The 26,321-nt window shown below is 33.1% G+C and overlaps 2 protein-coding genes across 2 annotated transcripts in view; both read left to right on the plus strand.

Annotated features, from left to right (window-relative positions):
* LOC135139580 (transmembrane channel-like protein) overlaps positions 1-26,321 on the plus strand; it is a gene marked incomplete at its 3' end in the record, with an annotated part of 61,926 nt that overhangs the window by 30,955 nt on the left and 4,650 nt on the right. Inside the window, exons 6-8 of the mRNA XM_064069878.1 lie at positions 22,329-22,558; positions 22,615-22,806; positions 23,050-23,298. Coding sequence (XP_063925948.1) covers positions 22,329-22,558; positions 22,615-22,806; positions 23,050-23,298 — 671 coding nt within the window. The remainder of the gene's footprint in view (positions 1-22,328; positions 22,559-22,614; positions 22,807-23,049; positions 23,299-26,321) is intronic.
* LOC135139444 (pancreatic lipase-related protein 2-like) lies at positions 135-13,013 on the plus strand. Its single transcript, XM_064069681.1, has 4 exons — positions 135-271; positions 401-549; positions 5,400-5,846; positions 12,733-13,013. Exons 1-4 carry the CDS (start codon positions 135-137, stop codon positions 13,011-13,013), a joined length of 1,014 nt encoding a protein of 337 aa, XP_063925751.1.

The raw sequence follows: 26,321 nt of genomic DNA on the forward strand, positions 1-26,321 counted from the left end.
GCGAAGCCACAAGTGTATTTTTTTTGTTCAATAACAATCATGTCGAAATCGTTTACAATATAACATTAACGCAACGCCGATTTTCGCTTAGTAAGTATGTTGGTGCAGATCGGATTACGGCATTTCCTCGCGAAATGTGGTTTAAAATCTCCTTGTTAGTGTGTTGTACTGGGAGAATTAGTGGAGTGCTGTACCCCATTAGGAACAATTACCGGGCCGCCCTTGGCTTCACGCCGCCCGAAAACGAAGTGACTTTCCACTTGTACCACAGGTAGGAGCTTGGAATATTTTTTCATTCGCTTATTTTCCGGACGAATCGATACTTTGCTCGGAAAATGATGAATGGGACACCACTAGGACTCGAGTAATCTACTTACGCAAGATATATTATTCTCCACAGTAGCGACTTATCAAAGGATGACCAGCTTTTTATTGGTGATCTCGGCTCGATCGAGAGCTCGCGGTTTAATCCGGATTTGCCTACGAAGATCATCATACATGGGTGGACCCACGGGAAGGACGTGCCGTGGATGGTGGAAATGAGGGAAGGTATGCGATTTGGTGTTGCCTTGACTTGTTTATTCGTTGTTTACGACTGTATTAAGATCTTTTTTGTGTTGACGTCCAGTACTTGCTTTGAGTGATGAAAGTGTTACGAGTAATTGCAAATGACCTTCACATTTAACAAATGCATCTAGGACCTTAAACTGATAACACACTTTGCTTCACCTGGTGAGAAACGCGACCTAATTTTTTTGATTCATTCATCAAAATTATGTTTGATTAATTTGTAGTCATTTTGAATTTTGAATTTGTTTTATGCTTGTGGTTAATCACATTCGTGCTACGTAACAAACACAGTAATTATATCCAATACACAGCGGTCAGATATTATTATTTAAAACATTGTTAATTTTGATTAATTTTAATTAAATTTAACAACCAATGACAATGTCCGCATGTTCTAAAAATCAAGCTAGTGCAATGTGTTACATAATGTTAATTTACAAAATAAATTACAATGATGGTGTTTAATCACCTAGTAAAATACATTTATGTAATTAATTCGAATTTTTTCAAAATCGCCAAAGTGAAATATGGAACTACATATTTTAAAATTTGTTTTTGAAACCGAATATTTCGAAAACTAGTTGTCGAATTGAGTCGTCAAAATCTACCTCCCGGAATTATTTGTGCACTTTTTGTCAATTTAGCTTGATTTTTCAGTATTTGAAATATTTACCCTTTTTTAAAACACCTTCGAACTTGAGCAAAAAATTGTTTTATTTATCCCCTGAAGTTTCTTCCGGCTTGATTTCTTCGAAAATTCTTACCATTTTTCCAAAATCGCGAAAGTAAAATATGGCAAATTTTTAGATTTCTAGAGGGTATTCCCAATGTACATATAAAATTTGACAACAATCGAAGATCTAATACAAATGGACACAGATGTCATACAGACAAGCAGATGGACAGACCGACAGACGGATTCGTAACAAAAATACTCATTCACACTAGCGAAAAGATTCAATAATTCTACTGAAAACAGGAAATTCAAAATAACTATAAAAATAATTAGTCGAAGGTTATTTCGACTGAACTTCCCGCTTCTTTGAAAAATTCTAAAATTTAATTTTGCAAAATTTTATATATACGAGTATTATAGTGGAAGTTCAGGGTAAAAAATCAACACGGATTCATAAACCACAAGTGTAGAGTATGTTGTTTTATAAAATTTAAATAACAATTATTACGTAACATTTTAAGGTGAAGCCAACAATTGTTCATGGGGATCATTTGAAAAATTTTGGCTCTCGTTTTACCATCTCACTAGGACGGTCACGACTTTGGCTGCTCAACGGTTTTTCGATCTGACAACATTCCCCTGTTGCACATTCACGAGTCAAGAGTCTTTGGATCTTGGAAAAATCCCTTTTCTCCACTTTCATAAGTCAACGTTCTTTTAATTCGACAAGAGTCCCATTTCTCCACCTTGACGACAGAACGGTCTTTCGATTAGAGAAAAATCCCCTTTCTTCACCTCCACAAAATAATGATCCTTCGATCCGACAAAAGTCCCCTTTCCTACTTTCATGAGTCAACAGTCTTTAGATCTTGCAAAAGCCTCCTTTCTCAATTTTCACTAGTCAACGATGTTTCGATACGACAAATGTCCCTTTTCTCCACCTTCACAAGTCAACGTTCTGTCGATCCTACAAAAGCCTCGATTTTCCACCTCCAAGACTCAACTGACTTTCGATTCGACAAAAGTCCACTTTCTCCACTTTCACGAGTCAACAGTCTTTAGCTCTTGCAAAAGTCCCCTTTCTCCACTTTCACTAGTCACCGATGTTTCGATCCGACAAATGTCCCTTTTCTCCATCTTCACAAGTCAACGTTCTTTCGATCCTACAAAAGTCCCGATTTTCCACCTTAAAGACTCAACTGACTTTCGGTTCGACAAAAGTCCACTTTCTCCACTTTCACGAGTCAACAGTCTTTAGATCTTGCAAAAGTCCCCGTTCCCCACTTTCACTAGTCACCGATGTTTCGATCCGACAAAAGTCCCTTTTCTCCACCTTCACAAGTCAACGATGTTTTGATCCGACAAAAGTCCCTTTTCTTCACCTTCACGACGCAATGGTCGTTCGATTGGACAAAAGTCTCTTTTCTTTACCTTCACAGTAGAATGATCCTTCGATCAGACAAAAATTCCCTTTTCCACATTCACGAGTCAAGATTCTTTAGATCTTGCAAAAGTCCTCTTTGTCCACTTTCACGAGTCAACAGTCTTTAGATCTTGCAAAAGCCACCTTTCTCCATTTTCACTAGTCAACGATGTTTCGATCCGACAAATGTCCCTTTTCTCCACTTTCACAAGTCAACGTTCTTTCGATTCTACAAAAGTCCCGTTTTTCCACCTCCAAGACTCAATTGACTTTCGGTCCGACAAAAGTCCACTTTCTCCACTTTCACGAGTAGACAGTCTTTAGATCTTGCAAAAGTCCTCTTTGTCCACCTTCACGAGTCAACAGTCTTTAGATCTTGCAAAAGTTCCCTTTCTCCATTTTCACTAGTCAACGATGTTTCGATCCTACAAAAGTCCCGTTTTTCCACCTTCAGGATTCACCAGACTTTCGGTCCGACAAAAGTCCACTTTTTCCACTTTCATGAATCAACGGTTTTTCGATCTTGCAAAAGTCCCTTTCTTCACCTTCACAACATAATGATCTTTCGATCCGACAAAAGTTTCCCTTTTCACATTTACGAGTCAACACTCTTTGGATCTTGCAAAAGCCCTTTTTCTTTACCTTCACCACACAATCAATCATCCTTCCATCAGAAAAAAGTCCCACTTTTCACCTTAACGAGTCAACAGTCTTTAAATCTTGCAAAAGTCTCCATTCTCCACTTTCACTAGTCAACGATGTTTCGGTCCAACAAAAGTCCACTTTCTCCACTCTCATGAGTCAACAGTCTTTAGATCTTGCAAAATTCCATTTCTCCACTTTCACTAGTCAATAATCTTTCGATATGACAAAAGTCCCTTCTCTCCACCTTTAAGTAGAATGATCCTTCGATCCGACAAAAATCCCCTTTTCCACATTCACGAGTCAAGAGTCTTTAGATCTTGCAAAAGTCCCCTTTGTTCTCCTTCACCACAGAATCATCTTTCCATTCGACAAAAGTCCCCTTTTCCACCTTTACGAGTCCACAGTCTTTAGATTTTGCAAAAGGCCCCTTCCTCCATTTTCACTAGTCAACAATGTTTCGATCCGACAAAAGCTCTTTTCTCCATCTTCACAAGTCAACGTTCTTTCAATCCGACAAAAGTTCTGTTTTTCCACCTCCAAGACTCAACTGACTTTCGGTCCGACAAAAGTCCACTTTCTCGACTTTCACGAGTCAACAGTCTTTAGCTCTTGCAAAAGTCCCCTTTCTCCACTTTCATTAGTCACCGATGTTTCGATCCGACAAAAGTCCCTTTTCTCCACCTTCACAAGTCAACGATGTTTTCATCCGACAAAAGTCCCTTTTCTTCACCTTCACGACGCAATGGTCGTTCGATTGGACAAAAGTCTCTTTTCTTTGCCTTCACAGTAGAATGATCCTTCGATCCGACAAAAATCCCGTTTTCCACATTCACGAGTCAAAAGTCTTTAGGTCTTGCACAAGTCCTCCTTGTCCACCTTCACGAGTCAACAGTCTTTAGATCTTGCAAAAGTCCCCTTCCTCCACTTTCAGGACTCCATGATCTTTTGATCCGACAAAGTGGGGTCCAATGTTTATAAAGAACGGCATCGGTTGTTAATGAAATACGACGTTCGTACGCACTACTAATGTGAAATAAAATAATCTGTCGTCGAAAAAAGTAAAGGCCGATTCATAAACTACAAGCTTAAAAGTATATTATTTTATAAAATCTAAATAACTTTTACCCTGCAAGATTTTGAGGCAACGTCAACACAGTGTAGGTCAGGACGATTAGGCAAATTTTGACTGTCATTAAGGTCATTACTGAAAGCTTTGCATTAAAATTTTTCACGAAATCATTACAATAAGTATAAATCACAATCCCCACACAGTAAATATTTAAAACCGAGCCATTAGGGATTCATCTAGCGCGCAAACCTCCCATAAATAATCAAATTTATTCTGGACGCGGACTATGTCTTTTTCATTATGTACTTAACCATTTTTATTGCCCATATATCTTTTCCGAAAGATATAAAGAAGTAACATTGTAAGCTCATTTTAAGAGGTGTCAGCTCCTAACGTATGTTTTACACCTAAGCTGGGAAAAGTTTCCTTTCCAATAAAATAAAACTTTGTAAAAAATTAAAGTTTCGTTATCCAGCTTCCTTTCAGACGCTTCTGGTGCTTTTAAAGCCTTTATGTTTCTTTCGTACTTCGTAAAATTTCAGTTTAACGTGTCTGCACAAAGAAACAATGCGATGGCTCTTTTTCTTTTACTGATAACCGGGATCCCGACACCATCTCGCATTTCTTTGTTTGAGAAAATTGCCTACGAAAAGTTATTACTAATTTAGGGCTGCCGGTCGTGATATCTGCCCGCTGTTTGTTGTGTTTGGACAGAAAACAGAGACCTAATAATCACAATAATAATAATGATAGTTCTTTTAACGCGGGCTAAGAATGCAACACGTTCTGAAAAATAGTGTACGGAATACAATGTACTTAAAATTTGACGACAATATTATGACATGCAAATAATGTGTATGCCGTCTGCGGCCTTAAAAACTCATTCCCATCCTAAACTAACCCGAGCAATAAACCCTGTCGCTCTTAAAACTCTTCGTGTCAGAACACCGAACAGCTTTTGTCTCGTCGTCTATTACCCTCCCCCAAACAACACTAACGCCAATTCCTCCCCGCAGTTATGGCGCGGACGAATTTGTGGAACATCGTAATAGTGGATTGGGCGCCCTTATCTCATGCCATCTACACCGAAGCCCGCATCCACACCGGCGTCGTCGGCAGACAGCTAACCCGTTTCTGCATGTTCCTCGCAAAATCAACCGGCATCAACATGTCGTCGGTTCACATGATAGGCCACAGCATGGGAGCGCAAATCGCCGCGTTCGCAGGACACAGGCTCCAGTACGACATGAATCAGACAATCGACAGGATATCGGGGCTGGATCCTGCGGCTCCGTTGTACGAATGGCCGCACATAGAGTCCCTGGATGAGATCCTTGATCCGGGCGACGCGGCGTTCGTCGACGTTATACACACGAACGGAAGACATCTGGGGATTATTTTTCCGTCGGGACATGTAGATTACTATCCGAACGGCGGACAGCATCAGCCGGGGTGCGGATTTTGTGAGTAGATATGATTTAGGTGGGATCTAGGAGGGCTTACCTAGGAGTGGGGTTCTCTTAAAACTGCTTTGTTTAGAAAGATGAAGTGATGAAACTCGAAACAATTAAATAGGGCGGTCTGAGGAAGGATTAGAAGTTGCGTGACGAAAGACGTGTTTAGACATTGGAGAAATTAGATTATTTGGGACTTAAATTTCTAGAAGTAAATGGTTGGCATTACGAAGTTGATAGAGCAGTTTCTTTCTTTTTTCGTAGTTTTTAGTTCAATAATAAAAACAAAATTCTGTAGTAATAGAAACTTGAGAGCAAGAAAGACATTTTACGCTCGAAATACAAACACAAATTTTTCTATAGCGTATACAAAGAATGCGTTCCAAACAATATAAATTTGAAACCAGTTATTTTCAGTTTGTCAAAAACCCGTTAAAAAAAATCAGAATTTCTAGGTGAAGTAGATAACAGAGGAGTGAAATTTTGTAACTGAAATTGTGTGTTATAACCAACGCGCGGAATTGTGTTTCATACGGTAGAACCAGTGCTGTCGCGGCGATAGTTTGATTACAATAATATTTTTCTTTTGGACTATATCAACATAATATAACATTTCAAGATCACAAATCTGTGGTCCTGTGGTTGAAAAATTAAAAAGGGCATCAAGTATTATTATTTGAAGTAATATAGTAATATAGAAGTAGTTTTTTTACTAGTTGTAAACACTCCTAGCGACGCACAGGCTATGACCTTGTGGACCAGATCAAGGCGTCCCCGCTACTCGCCGTAAAATACACCTTACTTCAACTGGGGGATTGCAGCGGTTAAAACAAATTCCCGCGTACTGGTTATAACCAAAGTTGGTGTGAACAGGGCAACTTTATTTTTTTTTTTAGATTACAAAAGCAGAAAAAAATACAGTTATTTGGTTTTTAAGCAAAAAATGTTAAAAAAGTCAATATTTAAAAATCTAACAGGAAAAAAATTCCGTGAGAAATCTAAAATAGCAAATAAAAGATTTAGTAAAAAAAAATATTGCCACACATAATCAAAGAATTTTGAAAATCTGATTTTGAGATTTAAGTTGAAAGCAAAAAAAATGTTAGAAATATAATGACAATCTAACACGAAAAAAATCCTGCAGAATCGAAGTCAAACATAAAATAGCAAATACAAGATTTAGATAAAAAAATTATTGGGTTTGCAATTTTTTAGTTTTTCATTTTTTTTGTTTCTTGACTTTACGATATGCAACTCTTCGAGTTTTGGTTTTAAAATTTTTCAGTTTCTCGATTTTTCTACTTCTGGAAGTATGAATTTTTAGATTTAGCAATTTTCGATGTACAGATTCACGAGTTTCCGTTTTTTAATTTTTTTAATGTCGTCAATTTTTTTAATTGTACTTTTTTGTTTCGATTTTCATTTTCCTTGTTTGTTCAATTTTTCGGTTTTTCAGTGCTCTGATTGTATAATTTTTCTGTTTTTCAATGGAAACATTTTTAATTTTTTAGATTTTTGAGTTTTTCGTTTCTTTAATTTTTGATTTGTAATTTTTTTAGTTGTCATTTTAAATATATGTAACATAATTTAAAAAAAATCTATTTTTCAATGGACAAATTTTGAAATTTTTCGATTTTTGAATTTTTCGGTTTTCCAACTTTTAGATTTTTTTCATTTCTCATTTTTTCAATCCCAGTTTTTCAGCTTCCCGATTTTTCAGTTTCTCGTTTCTTCACCTATTGATTTGCAATTTTTCTAGTTTCCATTTTACACATGTAATAATAATTATAGTTTAAAAAATCTTGCATTTTTTCAATTTTAGGATTTTAAATTTTTCTATTTTTCGATTATTAGATTTTAAAACTTTTTCATTTATTCGATTTTTCATTTTTTCATTGTTCAATTTCTTGTTATTTAATTTTTGAATTTTTCGATCTTTTATAGTCATAGTTTTCCCATATATTTACAATTTTTGGGTTTTGCAATTTTTTTGACTCGATTCTTTTTTTCTTTTTTCCAATTTTCGATTAAATAATTTTTTGGATTTTAAGTTTCTCGATTTTTAGTTTTTCAGTGTTTCAATTTTTCGTTTCTTCAATTCTTTGATTTTCAGTTTTTCATTTTTTACTTTTTCGACTTTGCAATTTTTCGTTTTTTTATTTTTCAATTTTTTCTTTTTTTCAGTTTTTCTATTTTTTTGATTTTTCGATTTATCAACTTTGCGAATAAATAAAAGTGGATAAATTGCAAAATTGAAAATTCAAAATTAGGAAAACGAAAAAGTATAAAATGAAAACTTTCAAAAATCTAAAAATTGGAAATTAAGTACTCGAAAAATTAGAACCAAAAAATTGAAAAAGCGTAAGATTAATGGTGGATAAACTCATCGTCGAAAAAGTGGAAAACCGAAAAAATGAAAATTGTGAAATCAGAATATTGAAAAATCAAGAAACTGGAAAATTGGATACTTGAGACATTAAAAAATTTTAAAAATAAAAGATTTTGTTAAAAAAAATATCGCCAAAATTAATCAAAGAATTTTGAAAATCTGATTTAGCGGTTTAAGTTGAAAACAAAAAACTGTTACGTGAAGAAAATTGTGTTCTGATTGTATAATTTTTCTGTTTTTCAATGGATTTTTTTTTTATTTTTTGGTTTTTCAATTTTTCGATTTGGCGTTTTTCGATTTTCCAGTTTTTAGATTTTTTCACTTATTCTTTTTTCAATTTTAGTTTTTTCAGTTTTTCGATTTTTCAATTTCTCGTTTTTTCAAATTTTGAATTTCTCGATCTTTCATTGTCACAGCTTTCCCATATATTTACAATTTTTGGGTTTTCCAATTTTTTTGACTCGATTCGTTTTTTCTTTTTTCCAATTTTCGATTAAATAATTTTTTGGATTTTAAGTTTCTCGATTTTTAGTTTTACAATGTTTCAATTTTTCGTTTCTTCAATTCTTTGATTTTCAGTTTTTCATTTTTTACTTTTTCGACTTTGCAATTTTTCGTTTTTTTATTTTGCAATTTTTTCTTTTTTTCAGTTTTTCTATTTTTTTGATTTTTCGATTTATCAACTTTGCGAAAAAATAAAAGTGGATAAACTGCAAAATTGTAAAATTGAACATTCAAAATTGGGAAAATGAAAAAGTATAAAGTGAAAAATTTAAAAAATCGAGAAATTGGAAATTAAGAATTCGAAAAATTAGAACCAAAAAATTGAAAAAGCGTAAGATTAATGATGGATAAACTCATAGTCGAAAAAGTGGAAAACCGAAAAAATGAAATACTGTGAAGACAGAATATTGAAAAATAAAGAAACTGGAAAATCGGGTACTTGAAACATTCAAAAATTTTAAAAATAAAAGATTTTGTTAAAAAAAATATCGCCAAACTTAATCAAAGAATTTTAAAAATCTGATTTAGCGATTTAAGTTGAAAACAAAAAACTGTTAAGTGAAGAAAATTGTGTTCTGATTGTATAATTTTTCTGTTTTTCAATGGATTTTTTTTCATTTTTTTTTGGTTTTTCAATTTTTCCGTTTGCCGTTTTTCGGTTTTTAGTTTTTAGTTTTTCAAGTTTTAGATTTTTTTGTTTTTCGTTTCTTTAATTTTTGATTTGCAATTTTTCTAGGTTTCATTTTAAATATGTAATAATGATAATAATTTTAAAACATTTTTCTATTTTTCAATGGAAACATTTTTCAGTATTTTGATTTTTCAATCTTTCGAGATGCAGTTTTTCGGTTTTCCAGTTTCTAGATTTTTTCATTTACCCTTTTTCCAATTTTAGTTTTTTCAGTTTCTCGATTTTTCAGTTTTTCGTTTTTTCACGTTTTTATTTTACACATCTAATAATAATCATAATTTTAAAACTCTTGCACTTTTTCAATTTTACGAATTTAGATTTTTTTCCATTTTTCGATTACTGGATTTTAAAACTTTTTCATTTATTCGATTTATCAAATTTTCGATTTTTAATTTTTTAAATTTTTCGATATTTCGATGTTACAGTTTTCCGATTTATTTACAATTTTTGGTTTTCCAATTTTTTTGACTCGATTCGTTTTTTCTTTTTTCCAATTTTCGATTTAATAAATTTTTCGATTTTAAGTTTCTCGATTTTTAGTTTTTCAATTATTCAATTTTTTGTTTCTTCAGTTCTTTGGTTTTCAGTTTTTCGATTTCCCACTTTTTTGACTTTGCAAATTTTTGTTTTATTTTTAGTTTTTTGGTTTTTCAATTTTTACTTTTTTTTGAGTTTTTCAATTTTTTCCCGATTTTTCAATTTTTTTAATTTGTCGATTTTCAAATTATGCGAATAAAAAAATTGTATAAATTGCAAAATTGTAAAATTGAAAACACAAAACTAGGAAAACGAAAAAAATCTACTACCTAGTTCTGGTAACATCACACATACAATTTAAACAAATTCAATACATATTTAAAAAATATAACACGGAAAAAAATCCCACAGAATCGAAGTCAAACATAATTTAGCAAATACAAGATTTAGTTAAAGAAAAATTTATTCGGTTTGCAATTTTTCGGTTTTTCATTTTTCTTTTTCTTCAATTTTTCATGTCGTCAATTTTTTGAATTGCACTTTTTTGTTTCGGTCTTCATTTTCCTTGTTTTTTCAATTGTTCGGTTTTTCAGTGATCTGATTGTATAATTTTCCTGTTTTTCAATGGAAAATTTTTTAATTTTTTGATTTTTCAATTTTTCAATTTGCCATTTTTCATTTTTCAGTTTTTCAACTTTCAGATTTTTCAGTTTTAGATTTTTCAGTTCCATAATTTTTTTATTTTTCGTTTCTTTAATTATTGTTTCGCAATTTTTTTAGTTTTCATTTTAAATATGTAATAATGATAACAATTTTAAAACATTTTTCTATTTTTCAGTGGAAACATTTTTTTATTTTTTCATTTTCCAATTTTTCGATTTGCCGTTTTTCGGTTTTCCAACTTTTCGATTTTTTTAATTTCTCATTTCTTCACATTTTGATTTGCAATTTTTCTAGTTACCATTTTACACATGTAATAATAATTATAATTTTAAAAATCTTGCACGTTTTCAATTTACGTTTTAAAATTTTTTCCATTTTTCGATTATAGGATTTTTAAACATTTTCATTTATTTGATTTTTGAATTTTCCATTATTAATTTTTCTATTTCGCGTTATTTAATTTTTGAGCTTTTCGATCTTTCAATATTACAGATTTTCGATTTATTTACAATTTTTGGGTTTTCCAATTTTTTTTGACTCGATTCGTTTTTGAGTTTTTCAAAGTTTCAATTTTTCGATTTTCCACTTTTTCGATTTTGCAATTTTTCGTTTTATTTTAGTTTTTCGATTTTTCAATTTTTTCTTTTGTTCAGTTTTTCTATTTTTTCGGATTTTTCAATTTTTTTATTTTTCAACTTTGCGAATAAAAAAAATTATATAAATTGCAAAATTGTAAAATTGAAAATTCAAAACTGGGAAAACGAAAAAGTTCAAATCCGAAAAAATGAAATATTGTGAAATTGAAATATTGAAAAATGAAAAAAATTGGTACTTGGGAAATTAAAAAATTTGAAAAATTGAAAAATTTTAATCAAAGAATTTTGAAAATCTGATTTTTAAGATATAAGTTGAAATCAAAGTCAAAGAAATATAACGACAATAAAATCCCTAAAAAAATTCTGTTCAAAGATTCAAATTAAAGAAAATAATTTATTAAAAAAAATATTTCTCCGTTAACAGAAAAAAGTGATATTTCGCAACTTTAGCACGACAAAGACATTTTAGGCTCATAATACAAGCACAAATTTTTCTACGATGTATAAGAATACATTCCAAGCAATATAAATTTTAAAACAGTTATTTTCAGTTTGTTAAAAACCATATATTAGAAAATTTCGAATTTTACTATTCACATTCATAAATCCCAAAAAAACTTCCTAGAAAAAAATCAAAATTTCTAAATAACAGCAGACAGTAAAGTACTGAAATTTTCTAACTGAAAATGTCTGTTCTAAAATAAGTTAGTTATTCTTGTTTAGATTATAAAAGCAGAAGGAAATTATCTACAAAATTGTGCCTTTTTTGCGTTTTTACCACCGAGTTCTTTCTCATTTGCTGACACCACAGTGAAATGCAATTTAAGCAAAAAAAAAGATGTAAAAAAATTAATATTTAAAAAATCAAATTAGCAAAATTTATGCCACACTTAATCAAAGAATTTCGAAAATCTAGTTTTGACATTCAAGGTGGAAGCAAAAAAAATGTTATGTGAAAAAATTGTGTGAATTTCATTTAAAGACATACATATAATCACTTTAAAAATTCTGTTCAAAAATTCAAATTCTAAATGGCAGTGGTCAAGAAGAAAGTAAAATTGTCTGTAGTGTGAACAGGGCAACTTGACAAGATTTGAAGAAAATTCTAGAAAATTTTTGAAGAGACAAAATAATTTTGACTCTAGTGCGTAACTGAATTTCTTCTCTTTTTTCTTTTTTGATTCTTTATCGGAAAACTCTTGAATGTCTCATTTAGCTGAGAACTGAAGTTCAAGTATGATAATTGACAAAATTTTGTGAAATTACTAGAACATTACATTGGAAAGAAATGTTTACTCTTTGAGTTTACATAAAGAAGAGATTGCCTGCCAAAAAAAAATGAAAACTGTAAACTTTCCTGAAATTTTAGAACATTCATTGATATGAATTTAATTAAAAAAATATTAGTTTACTGTTGTTTTATTAACAAGACCTTTAAATTTTGCTAGCTTTCTTAGTCGAGTTTGTTGCACATTCACAAATAAATCTCGTACTTAAAATTTAAGAAACGTACCGTCACTAGCAGTATTTTACAGAAGTTTTATCACTCTCAGCAATAAATAATATCTGCTACAGGGGTTTGCAGCCACTTGCGGTCATGCGATTTCTGGACTGCTTCCGTAAAGAAACCCGATTTATTCAAAGCATACCCGTTCCAAGCCTGGGATGAATATTTAGCAGGAAACACAAATGGACTGATCTCAGTGCCAATGGGAATTGCAGCCAATTCGAACATTCCTTACGGCGCGTATTTTTTGCAAACCACCGACGAGGAGCGGCTCTTTCTCAACACCACGACCACGATATTCGACAGCTTCCCCAACAGAAAACGACGTCACAAACAAGACCACTTGTAACTTTTCCACCCCACTTTGTATTTATTAAACCAATAAAAACAAACCAAAAAACCCGAGTTTAATTTATCACGATTCCGAAATTAGTCGACGTAATCGCATTCTCGCTGGCCGTGATCTCACGGATGCAATAGTCGCTCTAATTTATACCTCATATTAAACCCTTCGCCCACTCTTAACCAGACTATTAGTTTCCCCTGTAATGCGGGTTGCCGGCCATTTCGAAAATCTCATTATTATTCGTTATCGTGTCATTTTCTGCGCCAAGTATTAACTATAAAACACTTTAGAACTACGTGGCGTGAATTCCTGGCCGTATTTATCCATATTTCCAGGCGGATCCGGCGCATCCGCCAAAATAATTTCCCCGAACTACACTTAAATAAATTCTCTTACCTTTCATAATTCTGTCTTGTCCAAACACACGGAACGAAGAGATAGGAAAAATATTTTATGCGCCAGCAGTTCTGTTTACGAGGCGATCTCCTTAAAAAGGGATTTTTAAAACCCGTTTATCTCCTCAAGAAAACATATAAATTCGCCGCAAATCCGTGAATATTTATAGGTTCAAAGAACAATTTTTTGTAAATCACGCATCGCCACGGCTTGGGACCGGACGAAGCGTTTTAAACAGACGGATTTAAGTCTCCTGGGACTTCTTTTTCGGCTTTTATTATGAGAACGAACTGTTTTAATAATCGCTAGTCGCCGGTTTGCCGTAAATAGTTAAAATGAAATGGTGTATACTTACTTGGAACGGACTCGAAGACAAGTAATTCGGAAAACACTTCACTTTTGCCAAATTTTTGGCTCAAATTAGTCAAAATTTGCACTTTCTGGGAAACAAAATTTTTTAATGGCGCCTTCTCGTAATAATTTGTGAACTGTCAAAAAGCAAAGGCGACTGTGATAGTTTCTCGAACCGAAAAAAAAAATGGTATTGGCGTATTACTGGTTGCAGAATCACGTACGAGAAAGTTGAATTTGTAGATAAAGAAGTTAAAAAAATTAAATTAATAAACAAAATAACAACAAAAAGATTACGCGTGACGGATATATGGAAAGTATGAATGTTTAATTAACGTTGTGATAATGAAATTCTTCATTAGTACTTTCTGCTTTAAGCTTTAAATTATTAAATTTTTCATTTTCATTAAAGCATGCTAACTGGCAGATGCTCTACTACCTCTGACTTTTGCAGTAAAGAGAACATTAAAGCCTGCACTAAACTTTTTTACTGCAATGTTTGGCGTAAATAAATAAAATCAAAGGGAATGTACTTACCGGAATGTAAAATGAACTAGAAGACAAGTAGTTCGAAAAGCACTTCACTTTTGTCAAATTTTTCACTGAACTTAGTCAAAATTTACACTTTTTGTGAAACAAAATTTTTAGCTGAAGCTTTGCTGCAATAATTTTCGTGAACTGTCAATTTGCAAAGGCGACTGTGATATTAAATAGCCGCCTTTCTTAGCACGCGCTATTGTAAAAACGAATGTCAATGGTGTATTACTGGTTGCAGAACTACCTATCGGGAAGTTATAGATTTGTTAATACAAAAGTTTAAAAAATTGAAATAAGAAATAATGATGCAACCGAAACTCTCTATAGCTGTAATTAACAGAATCAATTATTATTCTAATGAAATAGGTACCCAATGTATTGTATAAGTAAATTACTTCAATGTATTCCAATAATACTAATAATACACATGTATTATTGGTTGCCGATACCAAAATAAAAATTATTTTTTCATTGTGGAGGGTTCGTTTATGAAAAAAACTGGATCAGAATATTTTCAGGAGATTTTGGATCTTTTTGCTTTTACTGTGTGATATTTGACGTCATACAGAGTGATTAACAATTATTACTATTTGCTTGCAATTGATATAACTGTCACTCTGATTTACATCTTATTGTCAAAATGGACATGATAAACACTGACATTGAACTTAAATAAAAATTTGTTATCAATTATCATCTACTATCATGATCAACTATTGATTATTTATTGATCACGCGGTGTATATCATTAATTAATTCCTTTACTGAACTGAACACAGCAGCTATTTACTTTTAACACTATATTAAGTGTAGAAATGCTATAATTATAAAAATGATGGATATTTTACGAGCGAGCGAAGCGAGCTGTTTCTGCATTTTTCTTGACAGTTGTTTGTATTTCGTCTGTAGTATAATTTTGACAAATAATTTACTTACATTGTTATAAAGTCAGCTAAGACGCCTTAAATTGGTTGCCGCGGATTCAGTGGTACCAATCAAGTAAAAAACACGTTAAGTAATATTTGTCCGCACTCAAATTTAGATTGGTAAAAATGAATCATTTGGGCTGATTTTTCCATATTTTCACTTGGGTGCCACGAAATCCACCAATCGAATGTGGTACTTAATTTAAAAGATTCATTGTTGCCAACCTCTATTTCAGTGAGGAGAAATATACGTTTTTTACTGAATTGGTACCACTGAATCGGTGACAATCTTAGCCGGACAAAAGGTATATTGGTAGACAAAAAATAATTCCTAAGACAGATCCCATGGTCGACAAAAAATGATGGGGATCCTAAAATGGGTCAAATTGGCCAATAAAAACTAAGGATAGTCAGACAGATCAAACTGGTGGAGGTCCTAAGATAGGTCAAACCGATCGACAAAAATGATCGGAGTCCTAAAGTAAGATCAATTTAGTAGGGAAAAAATGATGTCTAATAGTCGACAAAAAATGATGAGGGTCTTAAAACAGGTCAAATTAGTCTGCAAAAGTGATGGCGGTCCTAGGACAAGTCAAATTGATCGACAAGAATTATGGGGGTCCTAGGACAAATCAAATTTTTCGACAAGGTATGATGGGGATCCTAAGACAGATCAAACTGATTGGGAAAAAATGACGCGAGTCCTAAGACATTGGTGGACAAAAAATGATAGGGGTTTTAATTCAGATCAAATGGTCTGCAAAAAATTAAAGGGGTCCTACGACAGGTCAAAATGGTTGACAAAAAATGGTAGGATCCTAAGACGGGTTAAATTTTTCGACAAAAAATAATGGGGTTTTTAAACACGGCAAATTGTTCAATAAAATATGGTGGAAGTCCTAAGACAAAAATGACACATCAAACTGGCGAATAAAAATGATGGGGGTTCTGAAGTAGGTCAATTTGGTCGTGAAAACTTTTGAGGGTTTTAAGGAGGTCCTAAGAAAGGTCAAACTGATCGACAAAAAATTATGGGGGTCCTAAGAGACGTCAAATGAGTCTGGAAAAAGTGATCGCAGTCCTAGGACAAGTCAAATTGTCAACCAAAAATTATGGACAACTAAGATAGTTCAAATTAGTCGAAAAAAAATGTGGGCCCTAGGACAAATGAAAATTTTTAACGCAGAATTATGGGAATTCTAAGACAGGTCAAAGTGGTTAGGAAAAAATGAGAGGGTTCCTAAGACAGTTCAAATTTAATGACAAAAACTGAGGCTCCTAAGACAAGTTGGTGGACAAAAAATGATGGGGCTCCCCAGATAAGTCAAATTGATTGACAAAAATTAATGGAGGTTTTAAGACAGGTCTAATGGTCGAGAAAAATTAAAGGTGTCCTAGGACAGAAAATAATGGTGTAGATAGTTCAATTTTGACGACAAAAACTGAGGGTCCTAAGACGGATCAAACTGATGGATAAAAAATGATGGGAATCCTAAAGTAGGTCAAACTGGTAAAAAAAAAAATATATGGAGGTCCTAAGATAGGTCAAATTGATCCACAAAAAATCATGGGGGACCTAAAGCAGGTCAATTTGGTCGAAAAAAAGTGATCTCCAATGGTCGACAAAAAATTCTGGGGGTTCTCGTCAAATTTTTTGGCAAAGACTGATGGAGATCCTAAGACAGGTCAAATTGGTCGGGAAAAAATGACGGGGATCCTAAGACAGTTCAAGTTGGACGACAAAAAATAATGGGGGTTTTAAGACCGGTCAAATGGTCAACAAAAATAGTGGTGGTTCTAAGACAGGTCAAATTGATCGATAAAAAAAGGTGGAGATCCTAAAACAGATCAAATCAGTCGAAAAAAAGTGATGATGGTCCTAAAACAAGTCAAATTGTTGACAAAAATGATAGGGTCAAACACAATTCAAAACGGTCGACAAAAAATAATGGCAGCCCTAGGACAAGTCAAATTTTCAACAAAGAATACTAGAGATCCTAAGAGAGGTCAAATAAGCCGAAAAAATGATGATGGTCCTAAAACAGGTCAAATTGTTGACAAAAAATAATGGGGGTCCTAGGACAAATTAAATTTGTCGACATAGAATTATGATCATCCTAAGACAGGTCAAACTGATTGGGAAAAAAATGACAAGGGTCCTAAGACAGTTCAAACTGGACGACAAAAACTGGGGGCCCCAAGACAGGTCAAGATCGTGGACAAAAAATGATAAGGGTCATAATTCAGATCAAAATGGTCGACAAAAAATTATGGGGATCCTAGAAAAGGTCAAATTGATCGACAAAAAAACGGGGGTCCTAAAACAGATCAAATTGATCGACAAAAAAAGGTGGAGATCCTAAGACAGATCAATTTAGTCGAAAAAAAGTGATGATGGACCTAAAACAGGTCAAATTGTTGACAAAAAATTATGGGGTCAAAGACAATTCAAAACGGTCGACAAAAAATAATGGTGGTCGTAGGACAAGTCAAATTTTTCGACAAAGAATGATGAGATCTCAAGGTGAAATTGGTGATGAAAAAGTGATGGCGGTCCTAAGACAGGCCAAATAGTCGTCAAAAAATGACGCGTGTCCTAACACAGTTCAAATCAAATTTTTCGACAAAAAAAGATAGAGATCCTAAGAGAGGTCAAATTGTTCGGGAAGAAGTGATGGCGGATAAGACAGGTCAAATAGTTATCAAAAAATGAGGAGAGTCCAAAGACAGGTCAAATTTTTCGACAAAAAATAATGGGTCCTAAAACAGGTCAAATTGGTCAATAAAAAATGATGGAGTTCCTAAGACAGGTTAAATAAATTGAAAAAAAGTGATGATGGTCCTAAAACAGGTAAAATTGTTGACAAAAAATAATGGGGGTCCTAGGACAAATTAAATTTGTCGACATAGAATTATGATCATCCTAAGACAGGTCAAACTGATTGGGAAAAAAATGACAAGGGTCCTAAGACAGTTCAAACTGGACGACAAAAACTGGGGGCCCCAAGACAGGTCAAGATCGTGGACAAAAAATGATAAGGGTCATAATTCAGATCAAAATGGTCGACAAAAAGTTATGGGGATCCTAGAAAAGGTCAAATTGGTCGACAAAAAGACGGGGGTCCTAAAACAGATCAAATTGATCGACAAAAAAAGGTGGAGATCCTAAGACAGATCAGATTAGTCGAAAAAAAGTGATGATGGTCCTAAAACAGGTCAAATTGTTGACAAAAAATGATGGGGTCAAACACAATTCAAACCGGTCGACAAAAAATAATGGCAGCCCTAGGACAAGTCAAATTTTTCGACAAGAATGATCAGATCCTAAAGTGAAATTGGTGAGGCAAAGTGATGGCGGTCCTAAGACAAGCGAAATAGTCGTCAAAAAATGGTACGTGTCCTAACACAGTTCAAGTCAAATTTTTCGACAAAGAAAGATAGAGATCCTAAGAGAGGTCAAATTGTTTGGGAAGAAGTGATGGCGGACCTAAGACAGGTCAAATAGTTATTAAAAAATGACGGGAGTCCTAAGACAGGTCAAATTTTACGACAAAAAATAATGGGTCCTAAAACAGGTCAAATTGGTCAATAAAAAATGATGGAGTTCCTAAGACAGGTTAAATAAATTGAAAAAAAGTGATGATGGTCCTAAAACAGGTAAAATGGTTGACAAAAAATTATGGGGGTAACACAGTTCAAGTCAAATTTTTCGATAAAGAATAATAGAGATCCTAAGAGAAGTCAACTTTTTCGACCAAAAATAATGGGGTCCTATAACAGGTCAAATTGATCGATAAAAAAAGGTGCAGATCCTAAGACAGATCAAATTAGTCGAAAAAAAGTGATGAAGGTCCTAAGACAGGTCAAATTGTTGACAAAAAATGATGGGGTCAAAGACAATTCAAAACGGTCGACAAAAATAATGGGGGTCTTAGGACAAATCAAATGTTTCGACAAAGAATGACAGTGATCCTAAGAGAGATCAAATTGGTCGGGCAGAAGTGATGGCGGACCTAAGGCAGGTCAAATAGTTATCAAAAAATGACGGGAGTCCTAAGCCAGGTTAAATTTTTCGACAAAAAATAATGGGTCCTAAAACAGGTCAAATTGGTCAATAAAAAATGATGGAGTTCCTAAGACAGGTTAAATAAATTTAAAAAAAAGTGATGATGGTCCTAAAACAGGTCAAAATTGTTGACAAAAAATTATGGAGTCCTAAGACAAATCAAAACGGTCAACAAAAAACAATGGGGGTCCTACGACAAATCAAATGTTTCGACAAAGAATGATGAGATCTCAAGGTGAAATTGATGGGGGAAAAGTGACGGCGGTCCTAAAACAAGCCAAATAGTCGTCAAAAAATGACTCTTGTCCTAACACAGTTCAAGTCAAATTTTTCGATAAAGAATGATAGAGGTCCTAAGAGAAGTCAACTTTTTCGACCAAAAATAATGGGAGTCCTATAACAGGTTAAATTGGTCAATAAAAAATGATGGAGTTCCTAAGACAGGTTAAATAAGTCGAAAAAAGTGGTGATGGTTCTTAAACAGGTCAAATTGTTGACAAAAAATAGTGGGGGTCCTAGGATAAATCAAATTTTTCGACAAAGAATGATGAGGATCCTAAGAAACTCAAACTGATTGGGAAAAAATAACGAGGGTCCTAAGACAGTTCAAATTGGACGACAAAAAGTGTGGGTCCTAAGACAGGTCAAGATGGTGGACAAAAAATAATAAGGGTCCTAATTCATATCAAAATGGTCGACAAAAAATGATGAGGGCCCTAAAAAAAGGTCAAATTGCTCGATAAAAAGACGGGGGTCTTAAAACAGATCAAATGGATCGACAAAAAATGATGGGGGTCCTAAGACAAGTCAAATTAATTGAAAAAAGTGATGATGGTCCTAAAACAGGTCAAATTGTTTACAAAAAATGATGGGGTCCTAGGACAAGTCAAATTTTTCGACAAAGAATAATGAGATCCTAAGATGAAATTGGTGGGGAAAAAGTGACGGCGCTCCTAAGATAGGTCAAATGGATCGACAAAAAATAATGGGATCCTAAAAAAGGTCAAATTGGTCGACAAAAATGGACGGGAGGTCTAAAACAGATCAAATGGATTGAGAAAAAATGATGGAGGTCCTAAGACAGGTCAAATGGTCGGTAAAAAATGACGGAGATCCTGAGACAAGTCAACGACCTATTGCCAAAAAGTAGTGCTGTTTCTAGTCAAATTGATCGACAAAAAGTCATGGGAGTCCTAGCTCAGGTCACAAATTGTTCGGGAAAAAGTGATAGTGGCTTTAAGACTGGATAAATGGCCAACAAAAATAGTGGAGGTCCTAAGACAGACAAAATTGATCGATAAAAAATGACGCGGGTCCTAAGACAGTTCAAACTGGTCGACAAAAAATAATGGCGGTTCTAGGACAAGTCAAATTCTTCGTATAAACCATAATGGCGATCCTAAGAAAGGTCAAACCGGTCGGGAAAAAGTGATGGCGGTCGTAACACAAGTCAAATAGTCATCAAAAAATAATGGGGATCATAAAACAGGTGAAATTGGTCAATAAAAAATGGCGAAGTTCCTAAAACAGGTCAAATCAGACGAAAAAAAAAGATGATGGTTCTAAAACAGGTTAAATTGTTGACAAAAAATAATGGGGGTCCTTTGACAAATAAAATTTTTCGACAAAGAATGATGAGGAAACTAAGACAGGTCAAACTGATTCGGAAAAAATGACGAGGGTCCTGAGACAATTCAAACTGGACGACAAAAACTGGGGGTCCTAAGACAGGTCAGGATGGTGGACAAAAAATGATAAGGGTCCTAATTAAGATCAAAATGGTCTACAACAAATGATGGGGTTCAGAGAAAATATCAAATTGGTGGAGAAAAATGACGGGGGTCCTAAAACAGATCAAACTGATCGGCAAAAAATGATGGGGACCTAAGACAGGTCAAATGGTCGATAAAAAATGACGGTGATCCTGGGATACGTCAACGACCTATCGACAAAAAGTAGTGCCGTTTCTGGCTCAGGTCAAATGAGGGCAAACTGAGCCAGAAACTGCACTACATAACTACCATTGCAATTGTCAATCATGACATGGAAAAAGGATGTATCATATGATCGAGAAAAAAGTCGTATATAAAAAAATGAAATTTTTGTTAAAAAATTATGTTGGCAATATTATTTTAAATATGAATTTTATACCCCACTGCAATAGACCCAAATTCCAGAAATATCAAATATGTCTGAGACTGCAACTGTCAAACAGGCCAAATACATATATGGCAAAGGCTGTACCATTATGCATAATTGTCAAACAGAGTGTTAACAGTTATGCCAACATTGTTATTTTAAAAATAAAGTTCATAATCCACTCAACAATTTTTTTTGTGATATAAGGTATTATGTGGAGAGGAGTAAAACAGAAGTAATTTTATTCACGACATTTTTTCAGCGACCAAAGCGAGGTGAATTAGTCAATTTTCTGACAATTTTTCTTGTGTAATATGTTTTTAATCAAAATGTGAAGTATGTCAAAAATTGCATTTGTCAAACGTGACATGACAAGAAGTACAGTGTTAAAATAGCTGAAACAGAAGCGATATTTGTATTTTTCCAGTTAATTTATTTTCTCTTCACCACCTGTTGCTTTGGCACTATAAAGCTTTCCAAGATACTTTGAACCAACAAAATCATTAATATTTAGCTTTTTGTCTCAAAAACTGCGATTTGTCTCTAATAATTTTTCAATTAGAGTGTCAAGGAAGCAACTTTTTATGTTTATTTTGTTTTCAAAAATGACGGCCAACTTTACCTAATTCTATTGCCAACTCAAACAATTTTTGTTTATCATGCTATTTTTTTACTGAATTTATACTTCAGGAGGTTTTAAATTATCTTGATACTAATTCCAAGGCAATATTGTTGCTTGAAAATATAACACAGAACCTACCGAAGGACTTATTAATGTTTGTGATTTTTTTTGTCCAGTTGGCAACATATTTAAAATTTAATGAAATCAGTTCAATAACTGCCAACTGGTTTTTGTATGAAGTGGTGTGTTGAACACACTGTTAATGCTGTTATTACTTCCAGTTGCTGACCGCCGTCCCCGACCCCCGCAAAAACGTCCTGAAGGAAGACAGATACAACTCCACCAACTTCCAAACCCTGTGGGATTTCGGGGGCGTGTTCAAGTACTCTCCGCTTTTCTACGGCTGGTACACGTACAAAGAATCGAAAAAGAGCGGCTACCGTTTGCCCTTCGCCTACTTCATAACCGGCCTCGTCGCCTATGCCTACAGCTTCATCGCCACTTTGCGGAAGTTTGTATTGAAAACAGTAATATGGCGATTTATATTCAGTGGTGTGGAACTTGCAGGATGGCGGAAAACTCTCGTATGTCTAAGCTTTCAGAAAAGGATGATGAATGCATTTTCTCGTGGAAACTCTTCACGGCCTGGGATTACATGATTGGGAACGCGGAAACGGCGCATAATAGAATAGCCTCGATTGTCGTCGGCTTTAAGGAGGCTTTGCTGGAAGAAGCCGAAAAGAAGAGGGAATCCAGAAAGTAACGCACCTTTAAACAAACAAATTTCGTTTGTGTTCTTGAGAAGTGGCAGGGCCGGCTCGCTGCAAAATCGGCGGGGTCCTTTTATCTGTAGAGCCGGATCTGACGCCGCTTTCAAGAATATACGATTTCGCTTTGGCACAGCACGCTATCAGTTTTATGTTATTTGTTTTTGAGGAATAAACACGCTGATACTGTTTCCTTTGTGCGCTTTTTAATTTAAAAACGAATAATTTCTTCCAGCTGGAAGATCACAGGATTCAGGATACTCGTAAACACCGTCGTGTTGGGGCTTTTATTTTTCTCGGCCTTTGCGGTTGTTTTGGTTGTTAAGAGATCTACGGAACCGGAAGCTAGGAAGAGCGTCTGGAGGAGTAATGAGATCACCTTTGTTATGACCTTTATTTCTATATCGTTTCCGATGATATTCGAGGGGCTGGGATTTCTTGAACAATACCACCCGAGAAAACAATTGCGGTTGCAGCTTGCGAGGTAATGTAACCTGAAAAACCCATTGTTGTTTTTGAATATGAGCTTTGTGGGGCTTTAGTTGGCATCAAAGCAGGTCGATGCTGGGATGCAGTTTTTAATTAAAAACGGAAGTCTGACCCTACTTTTTTCAGATATATGTAGTCATTAAAATCCAGCAGCGTTACTTGTTAGCACGAATCGATAAATAAACTCTTTGTTTTTTTGTCGTACGTTTAAAAAAAACACGAAGTAATGAGACGCGTCAGAATGGTGTGTATAGTTGGTTGCCTATGCTGCTACCAAGTTTGATCTTTAGAGAGCGAGCATATAAAATATTTTAGGTTCGTATACATGTAATAAATTACCACCTCAATTCCCCGGTTGAAGATAAGCTAAAATTTAACAGTAAAATTTTAATTAAGCGTATCTGGAGGTAGGTAATAAACCGTGCGTGAAATTAAACAATTTCGCTATAACCAAGTGCACAATTTTTCACAGTTCAGCCAGAACGAAAGTTTTCTAAAACCGTCCTCAACTAATATTTTCACTAATTCTACGACCATTAAAAATGTGTTCAAATCTGTCGAAGAATGACAGTTCCAAAACTTAATTGCATTAATAATAAATTATTAGTAATCAGCTAACCAATAAAATAATTAAATCATAATCATAATAATCAATCCATAAAACCCCAAGATATTTACATTAATGTCTTCATCTGGTTGATTTCGAATTAATTATAATTAAATTAAATAAATTATTGACACTTAACGATAAGAATAAATACTAAACCACTAATGGAATAACTAATTATGTATTTGTAATTAACTCCAATTACGAGCAAAAAATGTTACGAAGGCAACTGTAAGCAATAAAAAAATTTACATATAGCGACTAGCTATTTTCATGTTTTCTTGATGTTTCATTACCCCTAGTGTGCGAAAAAATAGATCTCTCGTTTCCGCTGTCTATCTGTCTGACCTGTGGTTTATGAATCCGTGTTGAGTGTTTACCATAGGCATCCAGATTTTTGTACGAAAAATTAAAATTGTATAGCATTTTATAATTTAACTTTGAAATTGGAAAATTGAATGCTTTGCAAATGTTTTCATATTATCGGAAGCTTGGTAAACTATTCATAGAAATTTATTTGTTCAAATTTTGGATTCTTCAATTTTTAGATTTTTCAGTTTCTCGATTTTTCAATTTTTCGATTTCTGGATTTTCAGTTTTTCGAATACTCAGTTTTTCGACATTTTAGCTTTGGAATTTTTCAAGTCTCAGTTGCTCAATTTTTTGTTGTTTCGATTCTGGTATTTTTTAACTTTTCGATTTTTCGATTTCCCGACTTTTTGGATTTTAGATGTTTCGAGAGCTCGATTTTTGAAATTTAAAATTTTTTAAATTCTAGATTTCTCGATATTCCGATTTATCAGATCCTTTTCCATTCTTCAACTTTTCGATTTTTCAAATTTTCTAAATTTTAGATATTTCGAGATCTCGATTTTTCAGATTTTCAATTTTTTACATTTTGATTTTCGATTTTAAATTTTTCAATTTTTTCATTCTCCATTTTCATTTTTTGAATCTTTTAATTTTAAATTTTTCAATTTTTTGAAGTTATAATTTCTGAATTTTTGGATTTTTCCAACTTCTCGGTATTAGACTTCCCAATTTTTCGATTTCTTGAGGTTTTAAATTTTTGATTTTTCATTTTCCAATTTTTCAATCTTTCGATATTTCAAATTTTCCGGTCTTCCGATATTTCGACATTCTAATTTTGGACTTCTCGTTTTTTAAACTTTTTGATTTCTTTTTTTTTATTTTTCGATTTCTCGATTTTCGGATATTTTAGTTTTATGATTAAATTTTTCGATCTTAAAATTTTTCCAATTGTTATTCCACTTTTGGCATTTGTAACTTTTCGATTTGTCGATTTTTCGACTTGACGATTTCTCGAATTTTCAATTCTCGGATTTTTAAATTTTTAAAATTTTTGATTTATTTATTTATGAATTTTTCTATATTTTAGTTTTGGGATCTATCAATAATTCCATTCTTCAATTTTTCGATTTTTCAAATTTTCGACTTTTTAATGTTTCGATTTCTCGGTTTTTCAATTTTTTATTCTTCAATTTTTCAACATTTTAAATTTTAGATTTCTCGATATCTCGACTTTTCTATTTTTCAATTTTTTTTAATCTTTTAATTTTACATTTTTCAAATCTTTGATGTTTCGATTTCTCGATCTTTCTATTTTGCGACGTCTCGGTTTTAGCTTTTTGTTTCAATTTTTCGATTTATCGACTTTTTAAATTCTCGATTATTAGATTTTTCATTTTACAATTTTTCGGTATTTCGATATTTCAAATTTTCTAGTCTAGTTTTGAGATTTTTCAATTCTTCAATTTCTCAATTTTTCAACTTTTCGATTTCTCAATTTTTCGATTTTAAAATTTTTCCATTTGATAGTTTCCACTTTTGGAATTTGTAACTTTTCGATCTGTAGGTTTTTCCACTTTTCAGTTTTGGGATTTTTCAATTTTGCGCTTTTACTTTTTTTATTCCTCAATTTTGCGAAATTTTATAGTTTCAAATTTTTTTAAATTTAATTTTTTTCAATTTTCCAATTCCTTGATTTTTCAAATTTTCGAATTTTCGACGTATCGAGATTTGGATGTTTCGATTTTTCGATTGTTCAATTTCCCGATTTTTGACTTTTTGCATTTGTCGAATTTTCAAAATTTTTCATTTTTCAAATTTTCACTGTTTCGGATTTTCAATTTTTCGACATTTCAGTTTTGGGATTTTCCTATTTATCTCTTTTTTCAATTTTTTGATTCTTCATTTTTTTGATTTTCCAATTTCGATTTTTTGTTATATTTCTCAAACTTTCAGTTTTTTTATTTTCCAGTTGTTCGATTTCTTAAATTTTATACGTTTTCCGTTCTTCAATTTTTTGTTTTCGAATTTCCGATTTTTCGACATTTCGGTTTTTCCATTTTTGAAACTATTCAACTTTTCGATTTTTTGAATTTTTCGAG

This window comes from Zophobas morio, unplaced genomic scaffold, assembly GCF_036711695.1.
Source record: "Zophobas morio isolate AGI-343-1 ecotype UQ-CSIRO unplaced genomic scaffold, CSIRO_AGI_Zmor_V1 ptg000031l, whole genome shotgun sequence".
Lineage (NCBI taxonomy): Eukaryota > Metazoa > Arthropoda > Insecta > Coleoptera > Tenebrionidae > Zophobas > Zophobas morio.